Source organism: Primulina huaijiensis, chromosome 17, assembly GCF_012295235.1.
Source record: "Primulina huaijiensis isolate GDHJ02 chromosome 17, ASM1229523v2, whole genome shotgun sequence".
Lineage (NCBI taxonomy): Eukaryota > Viridiplantae > Streptophyta > Magnoliopsida > Lamiales > Gesneriaceae > Primulina > Primulina huaijiensis.
In genome coordinates, this window is record NC_133322.1 from 17,646,111 (window position 1) to 17,662,117 (window position 16,007).

General features: G+C 34.1%; 1 protein-coding gene across 1 annotated transcript; it reads right to left on the reverse strand.

Moving 5' to 3' along the window:
• Positions 1 to 351: 351 nt before the first annotated feature.
• On the reverse strand, positions 352 to 6,073 carry LOC140962918 (calcium-dependent protein kinase 13-like). Its single transcript, XM_073422013.1, has 7 exons — positions 5,183 to 6,073; positions 3,452 to 3,595; positions 3,112 to 3,264; positions 2,265 to 2,380; positions 2,015 to 2,182; positions 924 to 1,154; positions 352 to 847 (listed from the first exon to the last, which is right to left on the reverse strand). The coding sequence occupies exons 1-7, from the start codon at positions 5,808 to 5,810 to the stop codon at positions 701 to 703; spliced, it is 1,587 nt and encodes a 528-aa protein (XP_073278114.1). The 5' UTR covers positions 5,811 to 6,073; the 3' UTR covers positions 352 to 700.
• Positions 6,074 to 16,007: the final 9,934 nt, after the last annotated feature.

Sequence of the window (16,007 nt, forward strand, 5' to 3'; positions counted from 1 at the left end):
AATACTTTTTCGTTTGTTTTCAAGGATCATGGATTTTCTAATTTAATAATGAAAAAATATATTTTTAGGAGACTATGTGTGTTAATAATCTAAGAGATTGCGTAGGAATTTTTTTTAGTACAAAAAGTAAAGACGTGTCACTCTGCTGTCTCAAAGCTTCACTTAATTCAAGGAAGATAAACGAGTTACTCAAATTGGGTTGAACATCTTTTATAGATTGCTCCATACACAGCATATTTAAGAAACAACCAACATAATTCAAGAAAGATACGCCCAGAAATCCTCAAATTTCAAGCATATAATTGCATTCATGCAGCAATGTCCGAACCTCGAAAACAAGATCAAAGAAGATAACAGAAAACTTGTTCAAGGCTACCTGTTAGACACCGATATGTACTACAATACAAAATATCTGATTCCATTATGTCAATAGAGAAAAGATTCGAGTTTTTGTTGAGACAAAAGAAAAGAATCAAACACAGAAACATACTCAATAAGCTACAATGCTTCATGCTTTACTAAATTGACACCGTGAAGAGGCTAATCACATCTACGTGCCTCATCTATAAGCCTTACAGGCCATCAATCGATTCGAACCCCAGGAAGGTCACAAATAATGATAAAGAAGGTACTTCAATACACGTGGGCAACGACGACTCAATTATGGATACAAATGAAGAAAACAGTCCATCATGTATATTTACTCACCCAAGTTAATAGAACCATCCTTCATCAACTTTATGCTCAGACTATTGAACCTCCCTCTAGAGTAATGACGAGAAGCTTTTCTCCAGTCCGTACCAGTTTTCATCATAGCCACAAATTCATCATAGCTAATAAGCCCATCCTGAATTTTTATATTACAAATAATGAGAATATATTCGCATTGTCCTCAAAAGAGATGCTACAGGATTAGTTTTAACCTTGTCCGTGTCAACCTCCTGGAAGATGTCATTTGCCACATCTGTACAATCATCTACTCCATCTTCCATCAAGGCATCTCGCAGCTCATCGGGCTCAATGTAGCCGTTACTGTTTTTGTCAAAGTAAGAGAATGACTTGCGAAGATGTTCATCATTGGCCATCCTCTGGAGATGGAGTGAAATGAAAAGAAATTCCCCATAATCCAAGGCACCTTTACCATTTGCATCACCCTGCCAGGGAGAAATGATACAAGAATACTCACTGGGTGTCAAATAAGGAATAACTTCAAAGTAATTACGGCTGAAAAATGACTTAGAAATTTTATGCATCACAATGCAACAACTCTTGGTTTTGCACAGATTTAAATAAGATTTTGGTTATTGAAAGTTTATCCCATTTTCAGTCATAGGAACAAAATCGAGTTAACTAATATCTGATTCAGCACTTTTATCCCTGATCCAAACCAGTACAATCCAAAACCATTGATCTCATTTGCTATCTGTCAGCTCAGCCTCCAGTTCCTGAAACCAAGAATCTTGTAACGTGAAACCTTCCAACGTGAAACCTCAAGTGGCTGATTTACTTCACAATATTTAGTTTTCAGGAGGACACTCTGACTACAATATCCGTAGCTCATTTACAATCCCAAAGCATCCATAAACCATATTATTGAGCTAGTGAATTTTTTATGACTGCAGCAAGTAGCAAGTAGCAAGTAGCAAGTAGCAAGTAGCAACACCTCTTTCCAGATAACGCTACTGCTGCCACTACAACAGCTAATATAACTTCTACATCAAGAAGTAGAAATAATAAGTATACAATCGTAACAATAACATATACATAGTCAAACATACCCCTGCAACCAACCCACACTCAGTCCACAGCATGCATGACCATCCACCAGGATTACCTCTCTTCTTGCATTACAATGTAAATTACTTAGATCACGAGTAGAAATTATCCATTCCTTTTCATGGGGTATGTATGCATAAAACTTTGTGACAACAGTCGAAGAAAGGAATATAAACTTATCAATATAAGAGATGAGAGCTCTATGCATTTTTAATGGGATATTAAGTATCAAACTTACAGCTTCAAGGAGCATCTGTACGTCAGACTCGGCAAGCTGTGAATTGAATTTCAGTAATCCAGCCTTAAGTTCTTCTGATGAAACAATGCCATCATTATCAGTGTCTATCTTAGCAAACATCTCTTTGACGCCCTCAACTTCTTCATTAGACAAGAAATCAGCAATAACCTAATCAAAGAATCAGGAGTACAAAATTTTCAGAAAATAAATAATTGCAGAAGATGCTAACAAAGATAAGATCATGACCAACCCTAAGAGCCTTCCTCTTGAATCTATTCATTAATGAGAACTGCTTCAGTCTTGACTTGACAACATCACCAAGAGGAACATTTGGAGCCTTCTTCGCATTTTGGAGCCAAGAATGTTCTGTAAATATAAATTTGCAAAAAAAATCAATTGAATGTTCAAACAAAGTCCTGTTCATCCTGAAACTGCAAGACATTATGCGTAACAGATTTGCAAGATTGCATAGCCATCTCAAGAGCCTGACTTCTTCCAGTAACAAAGGCAGTGCAGTCATAACAATTTTTACAGATTTTATTTTTTCATATTTATCATGTTCTTCTAATTTGAACTCATTAAATTGGGGGGGGGGGGGGGGGGGTGGGTGTGGGGAGGGGGGGACAGCCATCTGACTATTCAATTGTACATGGAAAGCAGTAGCCTAAAATCCATTAAATGGGGAAAAGAGGTACAAATATGTTGTAACAAAAACCATACCATCACATTTTCTGCATTTATTGAGCAATGATGTGATCTTTCATGTTTGTTCAGAATACATAATTGATCAACAATGAAAAGTCGATTCACATCTCAGTTCATTTGACATTTACAAACTGCAATGTTTTACAAATTGCTTTCTCACTTGGATAGCAACCATACGACAGAATACACGGTTTTATTTTATGATCTTCAAATGTATCGCTGAATCTTATATTAGACGATAATCTCAAACAACTCATATATCAGTAAACATCAGTAAATATAACTTTCAAATTTAACCAAAAAAGCTTTGAAATGGAAGAAAATGAAATTAATTTACCATTTTTACAAACTCATTGCAGTAAAGACCAGCGTGGATGCAAAATTTAACATACCAAGAACTTGTTTAGCCGTCAATCGTAGTTTAGGATCTGGCTCCAGCATCTGTCTGACAAGGCTCTTGGCACCATCTGAGATACTTGTCCACGGTTCACGTTCAAAGTCTAATTTCCCACGTATGATGGCCTGGGCAACACCTTGTTCAGATTCTGTGTATTTGGGGAGCAATTTTCAAACTCATTAATAAAGTTCAAAACATGCACTCACCCAGAAAAAAGGAGACATTATGGGCGAAAGACAACGACTCTTACAAAACAAGCCCTATAGAACTAGCAGCTGTGGGGGATGAAAACTGACTGAGAGAAAACAGGAGTAAAATAAGTTGATGGCAGCTACCTGCCCAGAATGGAGGAACACCACACAGTAAGATATATAGAATCACGCCTGCACTCCATATATCTATTTCTTGCCCATAGTTTCTCCTGAGCACCTCTGGAGCCATGTAATAAGGGCTTCCCACAATTTCAGAGAATCTTTCACCTAAAATACAGGGGCTACGGTAAGTTGATTCTATTTAATAACATACTATCATTCATAAGTTACGATAAACGTAAGGATAAATGATAGACACATATCCAGCACGCCTGGAATCAGAATCTTGAAGAAAACATCAGTCTGCACAATGGGATCAGGTACACAATATTAATTACCCCAAAGTTATTCACCAATCATAAAGCATCTTTAAGAGCAAAAATTTGATATCATAAAACAGGTAGATTGACTTCTTCATAATCCTAACCAGAGGATTATCTGCCCTATTTATTTAGATTATAGCATGACAATTTGAGAAAAGGTGAAACTGCTTGGCCAGTGAAAGGCCGCGTCATTCCAAAAGATACAAATTTATATAAAAGAATGAAGGATGATGATGGAAGATTGGAAGTTGCTAAATCATACAATATAAAACTTACAGCATTCATCGTGAAGGAGCAAGGAAGTATAGCAATGTTAGTTATGTAAAAGGAAGAAGATAATTACTGTGGGTTCATCACCCGTTGTCATTTATGAAATGTTTTCTAAAGGTAAGAATACCCACAGTATGGAGAAAGGAAAAAAAAATATTTGCAGTACATGAACGGGGTAAAAACATAGTGCTTGATGGTAATTCACATTGAACTTGCCGACTTGAATGAATTTCCAACTACTTATAGCTCATGTTTTCAAAAATAGAAAGTAAAAACACGCTGTCACTTAGTGATAAGAACGAAAAACATTATCTTAACTGATTCCTGAAGGACAGAAATTGAAAAGATGTGATAAGGGAAAATCAAATCATCCATATAAATCAGATAAAAAAGAATGATACCGAGGTCAAATATTTCTTTTGAGAACAGATTGGACAAAGATTAGTATGCCCTATCCTATATAAACAAGTTAGATTCGGTTTGGTTAATTACTTCAATTTCTCTGTTGTAACAATTAGAACATTTATAGTCATGATGTTATTTTTCAATTAAAAAACAAACTACATTTCCAATGTAGCAGTGAAGCACATTAAATTACAGTCACACGACATTAAGATAAATCGACAATACAAATGACTAACATGGGCAGCTCACAGAATAAGAGAACAAAAAATACATAGCGAAATTCTTTGATTCCAGACTAGAGAATCATCCCTACCAAGTACATTTGAATTGTTCCAATTCATTTCTGAATTTTATAAAAAAAAATCATTATATACACTGTCCTCTCTTCCATCGTTTTAAGTTATATTATCCAAACCTAAAACTTGGGTCAACCAGTATCCCTATTAACCTTAACTAAGGTACACAAGATATTATCACAGTACAGAATCTTCTATAACCAAGTTCGACTGCAACAAATAGATCAATGAATTCATTCTATGATTTATAAGGTGGATCTTATGATGGCCAACTCAACCTAAAAACAAAGAAATACATCGGAAGATATAGCTTTGACATGTCAACAAGTGATCTGGAATAGTTAATCAAAGAAGAAACATGGCAAGCTTCCATGGATCGCTGTTAATACCACAAGATTCTTTTGATTTAGAAATCATTCCTATCAAACATAATATGAAAGCAGCTAAAATCATTCATTTACCTGGCTTGAAGAAGATTGACAAACCAAAATCAATGGCTTTAAGTGGTGAATTCTCCTTCTTATTGGCAAACAAAAAATTCTCAGGCTTCAAGTCCCTGTGAATCACCCCATGCTTATGGCATAACCGCACGACCTCGACAATCGTCCTTGTCACGACAGCTGCCGCCCTCTCTGTGTAATGCCCACGCGCCACAATCCTATCGAACAGCTCCCCTCCCTCACACAACTCCATCACCAAATGCACAGCATTGTCGTCCTCACACGCCTCCTTCAAGCTCACAATGCTCGAATTCTTGGGCAAATGCTTCATTATCGCCACCTCCCTCCTCACATCCTCCACATCCACAGCTGTCCGAAGCTTCCGCTTCGAAATCGACTTACACGCCAACAGCTCCCTGCTATCCCGTTCAATGCACAGATAAGTGACTCCAAATTCACCACGCCCGAGCTCTCTGTCAACCAAGTACTTGTCTTCAATGTTCTCCTTCTTAAGATCCTTCAAAACGGTGATGGTTTTCTTAATGTTGCCCGAGGACTTGTCCTTCCGGCCTTGATCGTGGCCGGAGAAATTGGAGGACTTGACGTCTTCTCTGGCTACAGCCGCCGGAGATCTGCAGCAGTTCCCCATCCAAATCAGGGATTTCGAATTTAACAACGATTTCGAAAAAGAGCAAAAACCCTAAACTAAAAAAAAAAAGCCAAGTTTCACATCATTGAACAGTGAATCCCAAACAGTAGTGATAGTAAAGCATGGATTTCAGCTCAGTAACCGAAATGTGATTGATTTTCACACAGAAAAGGGTGAATTTCACTGTGTGCGACTCCGTGTGAAAGGGGCAACTGTTCTACTCCGCAGTTGGAATCAAAAAAGCTCGGAACTGGAATTACATCAAAATCGCACTTTGCACCCTAATATAAGTTAAATAAAAATTTTAATCCCTCGAAACGAAAAGTTTGTCACGTGCTAGGCAATTCGGAAGCAAGGGGCATTTCTGCAAATTCACACAATCTGCCTAAAGTGCGCCTTATTAAAGCATGTCAAGAAAAGAAGAAAACGTGATGAGTATGTTTGGTTTTAGTAAAGAAAAAACAAGAATGTGTATGTTTTTCGTGCAATTTTGGCATTCATATTGAAAAAGGGGGAAAGTGAAACGGTGGTGTTTTTTAAACTGCTTTTCTCATTTATTTTTTTCCGATTGCGATCTTCTATGTGTGATATTATATCAGTAGACCTGTTTTTCAAAAGAATAAAATTACAAAAAAATTGAAAGATACGAGACCGAGACTGAATATCAATAACATAGATAACTAAAATTACAACGAAGAAAACATTCAGAACCAGAACTACGGTTTTCCGAATTGAAATTTTCATACCTATATATAATTGATATTTTGTATAAAAAAATGGAAAACGATATTTTTGTATTAATAGAAAGTCAATTTTAAAATGCAAAAGATTGTTAGAGGTAATTTGGCATGCGGTATCACCACATTCCTTCGGCTGCTTCATGAATGCTCTTTAACTGATATATGATACAATTTCACTTCATGGCACGGCCAAATAAAAGAACGAGCTTCACTCGGTTGGCCTTCTTACGTTGATGAATGCCTCTTCTCTGAAATCTACATCAAAAAAGTAGGAAAGATAGGATTCGAACCTACGTAAAAAAAAAACTTTAATAGATTTACGGTAGGTTGCTTTTGACCACTCAGCCAATTCATGTCATAACTTACATTTTTTTTTAATATTTTGAAACTATACATTAATTTGTATATTTTGTCACATGTGATAATTGAAAAAGGGGAAAAGCGAACGGGGGAAAACTGTTTTTTCTCATTTATTTATTTTCGATTTTGATCTTCTATGTGTGGTATTATATCATTACACCTGATTTTCAAAAGAATAAAATACAAAAAAAAAATTGGAAGATACGAGACAAGGACTGAATATCAATAACATAGATAACCAAAATTGCAACGAAGAAAACATTCTAAACCAGAAATACAATTTTCCGAATTGAATTTTTCATACATGTATATAATTGATACTTGTGTATAAAAAATGGAAACCAATTTTTTTTTATTAATAGAAAGTCAAATTTAAAATGCAAAAGATTGTAGAGGTAATTTGGCATGTGTTATCACCACATTCCTTCAGCTGCTTCATGAATGCTCCTTAACTAATATACGATACAATTTCACTTCACGGCACGGACAAAAAGAAGGTCTTCCTACGTTGATTAATGCCTCTTTTCTGAAGTCTACAACAAAAAGTGAGAAAGACGGGATTCGAATCTACGTAGGAAAAAAATCTTTAATAGATTTACAGTATGTTGCTTTTGACCACTCAGCCAATTCATGTCATAACTTGCATTTTTATTATTATTTTGAAACTATACATTAATTTGTATTTTTTGTCACATGTAATAATTGAATCTAATAATAGTAGAAATGACTGATATGTTATACTTATAATATTAGATATACATGGACCATTTATGATGGATGAATTCAATGTTTGATCGTTGTTAGAGTAGGTGTTCAATGAGCTAATTTGTGTTTTGGTTTTATTGACTATTATGTAAAAACAATATTTATTTTAATAATATTTTACTGTTTTATCTAATTATGACATTTACTTTATCTGTATACTCATACAAGATGTATAGATAAAGTCTTGAATATGCAAAAGGTACCATGAGGTCTGTCTCTCAACGTAAGATGATGAAACTCGTTAGGAAGTATACCATATATTCTAAAAAGGTTCCTAGTCGAATCAGCTGCCTAAAATAAGGTTAAAGGTCGCTGGATTTTGAGACTAGCACATGTGATATAAACGTCATTTTCATTTTTAAAGGCATAAATATATTCATTCATACAGATGACTAATCATATGATGAGACATTGAACAACCCTCCTTCGAACTGTCAAAGTGGTTATCACTTATTGAGTGGAATAGTCTGCGGTTATGGTTGTACACCATTAGACCTTTGACATGCGACAACGTAAAGGCTTTACGTACTAGCACGTAATTTGAAACGTCCACTACTCATTTTTCTTTTAAATATACTAGAATTTTTTTCCCAAGTATTCGGCCGAAATTACTATGTATATATAAATAAATATTTTTGCAATTAAAATACCAACCAACCTATTAATTTAAAATCCCAAAAGAAATTCATTCAAAACATGAAAACGTAAATCATCAATCAAACCTAGAACTAGCATTATTTCCAAAATAAGCTTAACTCTAACATCCTCTCAAAAGCTTATAAGTCATAAAAATCTTTAAGTAATCATAAACATAATTTTATTTGAGAAAAACTAGCGCCGGTCCTCGGGTTGTGTGCATATTCAGTCCAGCTAGATAAACCATCAAGACCTTCATTAACATCAATCTCATGCTCACCTACAACGATCACACCTAGTGAGTCTATTGACTCAGCAAATCTTAATCATGATAGCAAGTAATACATATACATTCACAAGTAACAATGAAAATACTTTTAATAAAATAGCTTTTCTTGAACATAAATTTTAACATTTTTCCTTTCAACATATCATATCATATTTTCTTTCATCATATACATATAAATTTCCCTTTTTATTGACTTCAGATACTCAATTGTGACTTTCGTATTAGCTGTAGGTAGATGGATCCATCTACGTATTACCACAGTACTGGGCGACGGAGACATCAGCGACACTCTCACTTGTCAATTGATCCTTGACCTTACATATCATCATATCATCGTATTAGTTACAATCAATTCCTCTCTTTTAACTTTTCATAATTCCATCACTTATAAAAATTCATTTACATATAAATCATTTTTTTTAAAACCAAACATGCAACATATCTTTCAGCATTAACGTTTCATCATAAAATTCTATAAACATTTTAACATTTATTACAGCATTCAGGTTACTGTCAGGACGTCTAACATTTTTCAGGTGTAAAATGATCATTTTGCCCGTGAAACTCTAATTTTCCCAATTTATTCTTAGACCTTAAAATGACGAGTCAAATCAATCTAAAATTAACATATCACCTTAAAATACACTCATAAATATTTCTTAGACGTAAATTTAAGCTTCTCGATTAATTTCCCGATTCGTTTTTAAATTTAGACGTACATCCCGATTTTGACTTGTATGGACTCGGAACTTAACCAAATTTTATCATACTTGAACCAAAGCTTAGTAACACCTAACTAAACCATATACAATCCAATTCAAGCCCATTAAATAATTGGACCAGCCTAGGACACCTACTGAACCCTTTCCCCCTATTTTCGAAACCCTAGTTCATATTGCATGCAATCTTCAACCCTAACCCTCAAGCAACCTGACCAGCCCCTAGTTGACCACCCTAAGACCTTACTGGACCCTTATGGATCCTATTAGACCGAACTTGAGAAGCCTAATACCCACAACCCCTCAAACTCGTCCCAAACGTGTGCGGCTCCCCCACTTGCCGAACGCGATCGCTTAGCTGCACGTAGATTTTTAAAGAAAACAATCTGATCTTCTGCCTCATTTTATTTGGGTATGGTCAGTAAACAAATTTTTCTGATAAATCAGGTGAGATCATTGAATGATTTGTCGTTGTATCTGAAGATAACTTTAATCAACCATTTATTAATTTTCTTAAATAGAGCGACTGAGATCAAGTAGGTTGCTGATGATAAAGCGGTTTAATAGCTTAGTATTAAAAGAACGGTTCACTGGATTCTTTTAATCGTCAGTTTGATATAATAAATAAGTTATTGTTTGTTACCACCAAAACTAATGGATCTAACATTTTAGGTGGCAATTTTAGTTATTTTCGTTGAATATTGATGTAGCAAAAAACACGCCAGTGTCAAGTGTCATATTAACACTACATTGGTGTCACACGAGAGAGACTAAGTTGTCAAAAATTGAAAGATAGCATACTAAAACTGAAATTTTATGACATAGACGATTAAAATCGCAAAAAGACAAACATAAAGAACCAAGAAAGGAATTTCCCTTTTTTTGGGTAATAAGTTCCTTAGGAAGTTTTAACTTTGATTCTGATTGCGTTTCTTTATTTTATCAGATCTCAAGGTTTTCTTTTTTATCATTGATTATATAAAACATCTACTACTTAAAAATACTACTAATTTTTTTTTACAAGCTCATTCTAGAAAATTCATAAATTATGCATTCATGCTACACTGCTGAAAATTTCACTTTTCAAAAACAATAGTAATCATCTACCGGATGATACTGCAATTTAAAAAAAATAAAACAAATATGAACGAATAAAAATCCTGATAACAAATAATATAATAAAATGAATGAGCAAAAATATTCATGTCCACTCCTATCTCATGAACGATGTGCGGAAAATATATGGTCCTCAGGTTCACGTGCGCACATCCAGCCCCGCCTACTCAGACTTTGGCACCTCTAGCCTCTTCATCAACATGCTCACCAGCATCATTCACGCTTAGTGAGTCTATAGACTCAACACGCCTGTAACGTTATAACGAATACATATACATAGCAATCAACAGTGAAAAATATTGTAATAAAAATACGTTTCATGATCTTAAAAACGTAAACGTAAACATATCATAAAAGCATAACTTGCTAAAACATCTCATCATATCATCATATACTTGTTCATTTTCTTTAATTGAATTTAGTTCGTTAGTTGTGACTTTCGTATCAGCTCAATTCGATGGATCCATCTACATATAATCGTGATACCCGGAGGCGGGGACATCGCGACAGTATTACTCATCCACTGAGTCTTAGCCTTACAACTCATCGTATACATATATCGTCAGTCACAACCAACTCTCATCTTTCAAAAACATCATCATTTTCATCACTTATCAAAATCATGCATATACGTAATTTTCCTTAAAATCAAGCATGCAACGTATTCTTCATAATTTCGTAAAAAGACATATGCGTGATAACATAAACATTTAAAAACATGACCACTCGTGTTCAAGGCGCTGTCAGGACTTCTTATAACTCGACCTGGGTGCAAAATGACCATTTTGCCCATGGAAACTCTAATTGACCATTTTACCCCTGGACCTCAAATTTTCGACCCAAAGCTTATCAAACTCCTTAAAATACCATAAAACATATTTATAAGTATTTCTTAGACGAAAACTTGAGCACGTTACAAAACTTATACGATTCGTTTTAAAATTTGGACTGGGGTCCCCGTTTTAACCCGAATCAACCCGAAACTCAATCAAATCTTTCCCAACTTAAACCATGACTTGAACCTACTCAACCAACCCCTAAACCACTCGTTCTAAACCCCTTAGGACCTACGAAACATGCCTGAAAGTTGCTGGAATTTCAAGCGCTTACAAACCGTAACCCTAGTTGCACCAAACCCGAGTTTATTCGATCCTAGACCTAACCAACCTGCAACAGACTTGCACCATGGCTACCTAGGACCAAGTTCAGACCAAGAACGTCCTACTGGACTCACCATATCCACACATACTGCCCATGCAACCAGCCCCGCGCGTTACACCCGAAACCAAGCCTACGCGAGTCACAATCGAACCAAGCCTTCTTTTCTACTCTCGGCACACAACCAGCCATGCTTGGGCCTCCTAGACCATGGCTTGGACCCACCAGGGTCTGTGCCATGGCCTGGTTCAGCCCCACACAGCCGTGCACCTCCTTTCTCCTCACCCGATCGACCCGACAACAATAACCCTCAAAGTTCCGATCGGCTCTCCCTATAACTCGACCCCTATCCATCTCCCGCACCTTGACGCCTCAAATGTCAACATGTACAGCCCCTTAAACCGAGATTTAGCAGCCCTTTACACAAACAATTCAAGAGCGTGAGTTATATGCAAGGAAAATGCATATTTCATGTCAAACCTTTGCAAAAATGACACCGGTCACTTGATACATCAATGAATTCCTCATGCAAATACATATATATCAACATATAAATGGTATGAATGATGAGAAAAAAGAGATACAAGGCGTGTCTTTGCATTTTAAACGCTCAAAAACTTTGATACAATCGCGTAGAACGTGCACCGAACAGCCTTGAAGAACTCGAGATGGCTGCTGCATATTTTTTCGAAAAAGGACTGCTGCTGCTGCTAGAAATGGATGGGGCGGCCACCAAGTTTTAGAATAGGTTTAGGGTTTAGTTTATTAGGTTTAAGCCATAAAATAATACACTAATGGGCCCTTAATTAAAAATTAAAGGGATTAAAATGGTTTTAGGTCCATTAAGCAATAAAATAAACCCGTCAAGCCCAATAACAGTCCCGAAAAATATTTTGTTTAGGTACGTTTTTTAAAAATATTGAATGAGCCCTCAAAAAGTCCACCGACTCGCTAAAATTTGCATACCTGTTTAAAATATGACCCGACGAGTAAAAATACCCAACCAAAGCTCATTTTAAAATATCATACTTAAATACACCATGTATTAAATAATTAAACATAATTATTTAATAAACATTTTCCCTTAATTATCCCCGGTCTCCGTTACTCGTTCGAGCGCGAAAATGCAACTTAAAAGCCATTATGCATGAACTTTAATAAACCAAGAATTAAAACACATATTCATACAATAAACATGCATTTAATGCATTAAAAAAATTAATAAAATACATAAAAATTCGATAACTTACATGCAAGTAAACCACATTGAGAAACCCGTACAGGCTCACCCAAGTTATGGACTAATTTCTTGTCCATTGTTGCCTTCATCATAGTGTGTTGAAATGAGTGAACCAGAGAAGAAAACAATAATGTAAACTTCATAACCTTGGCATAATCATTGATGCACTTTATAATTTCTACTAATTAATGTTTTGACCTATTGCTGTCCTTTGGTGCTTATTAGCCTCATATATACATCTGTTTCAGTTAGAAGGAATCGTATGTAAGTATAAAAAGAAATAGCCGACATTTCCTATAATTCATTATAAAGCCCTAAATTAGATTAAGAAACAAGATTCCATGGCTTTCATATCTCTTTCATTGGTACCAATTCTTATGTAGGAATCATGTCTCATTTTTAATTTATAGTTTTGTTAGTATGTGACTTTTCTATTTGGTGGATTAATTTATTAAAAGCAATGCAAAAATTTATCATTACAAAAATAAAGAGGTTGGATTTATTTTAGAGAAACAACTTGTTTCAACTATGGACAAAGCATGATAAACTGGCGGAGATAATCCCAATTTTGAAATTTGCTTATGTACTAAGATTGATATGATATTCGCTTGATCATACACATCATGTCTTGTTGTATTATTTAATTTTCGATTTGTCATTTTGGCTCCAAATCATTTTTTATGGCATGAAAACCCGTAGGTCCTACCACTCGATACGTACTGAGTAAACTCCGAGATAACAGAGTATCTTACCAACTAAGCTAGTCAAGTAAACCTCATTGAGTAAGCTCTATACAACAGGCTCGCCGAAGAAGGCGTGTGTTAAAGGAATCAAACTTCTGATCATTGGTTAAGCGTTTACCTACTTCACCGACTCATATACCTGGGAGGCCCTAAATCTTCTTTATGATAGAGATAAGTGGAAGTCTAAAACCATAAATCAGGCACACTATTGTGACAATTACTGCATGAACTTTGACTTGATAATGAAAACTTGCGAATGCATTTTCAGTTTCAAGATATTGTAAAATCACTGAGAATGAGGGACACAAGGGAGTAGCTTATATGTTCTGTGTGAATAATAAATTAGATTTTTACCCATTAGTACTGTTACATTTTTCGTATTCTATTTCCTCATGGATATTTATTGAACTGATTAAATCGAACCACATCAAATTTATCCGTTTAATTTCCTTAAAGTAATCAAAGCCAAATCATTCATAATTAAAAATCAAACCACACCAAACCTAGATTTCAGTTTGGTTCGATTTGTACGTCTTGGTTTGAGATATGTTGGGATGCAACAATTGTCTTTGCTGGATAGAACGATCGAATCATGATGTTTGGACTGCTGTACGGTTTAAAATATTTGAGTTGTACTATTACCATCAACTATAGTTTTTGGTAAAACGACGAACACTCAGATCGTACAATTAGTATCGAAATCAAGATCATCGCATTATCAATTATTGCAAATAGTATAATTATTTTAAACTTTCTTTTTTCTTTAAAAGAAATATTTTTATTATTTTTAAACCAGCTACTCTAAATAGACAAATATTCATATGTATACATATATTAAAGCATTTGACATTATAATATATTTTCATAAAAATAGCAAAGTAAATATATGATGATGTTATTACAAATTTAACATTAAAAAATTAAATCCTCAAAATGAAGTAGTTCGGTTTTAAAAAAACAATGGTACACAACCATCGATCCGATATCAGTTGTGTCAACAAATGTTTCTTAGAAAATAGTAAATATATATAATAAATAAAAATATCATTAGGCCCAATAAGACCATTTAAAGAGTGCATAATCTGGGCCTATGACGACCTTAGCCCAATTATACATATCATTAGGCCCTTGACCTTACAACTTCTACCGTTTTGAACTAGGCATGTCCATTTAAATATTCCCAACAAATTAAAATGGTCTAACCCGGAATTTGGGTTACAAAAGATTTAAAATAAAAATATTTTAAAATCTTTTGATTTGAAGAATTGTGTATTTAAATGTCATTATAAATTCTTTCAAAATATATGTAATAATCTATAAGAGAATAAGGTGAAGTTTCAAACCAAATTCTTTTCTCGAGATATATATTCGATTTGAATTAAGAATATGGAACACACCGATTTCAAAGACATTTTGCAATCTACAATTAGATTTATACTAGTACTCTGGTGCACACAACAGTAAGTTTTTTTAACTGAAAAAATAAAAAACAAATGGTCAATTAAAAAATGCAAAAAATGCAACATTTTCGTAAACAAATCACAATAGAGGCATCAATTTTACAAAGAAGAGTGGCATTTTCGGAAATACAAAAACACATGAGTGTCATTTTTGTAAAAAAAGATAACATCATAGGGCTAAAAGAAGAGGAAGCCATATAAAATGACTAATTTGTCTAATAATTTTGATTTTGTTAGAAATTAACTTAAATATAATCATAAATTCATCTCAATCGTCACTAATTAATTTAAAAACAGTTAACTAAATGGATTATATTATAATAAGATAGTAAGATATGTAGGATTTTTTTTTTTTTTTCTTGATAAGTCTTTGTATCAAATCAATGGAATTGTCCGTGAGTTGAGTTTATCCGACCGATATGTGCATAATACTTTTGACATAAAGTGATATATATTTTTCGAGTCAAATAAGTTATAAGTATCACAAAACTAATATGTGAGATATTTATATAAATTTCTGTGATATCAAAATATATATGCCCAACTCCATATTTCTTTGCTTTTTGTCATAATTATTATTATTGAATTTTGAACTATTTTAGTTTTTTTTTTTGTCCTTTTCAAATGTTTAAGAGCTTTTCAACATTGCCATTTTGGTGTGTTGAGGTCTTTTCAAAAATTTCTAGGTTTTAACTTTTAACCCATTTCATTTTATGCATAACTTTAAATAATTTAATTTTGTTGTGAAAAAGTAAAAATTTATGGTAAAAAGTAAAAATCTAAAACTCTCAAAATTATCACACTACACACTTTATAATATTTTTCTCTCAACTCAATTGTGATTTTCTTCACAAATGAGAGATCTATTTATAGAAAATCTTTACAAATAATGCAAAAATAAATTACATCATTACCTTCATCATCACACACAAATTTCAATATTCAACACATAATTTTACCTAATTTTCAAC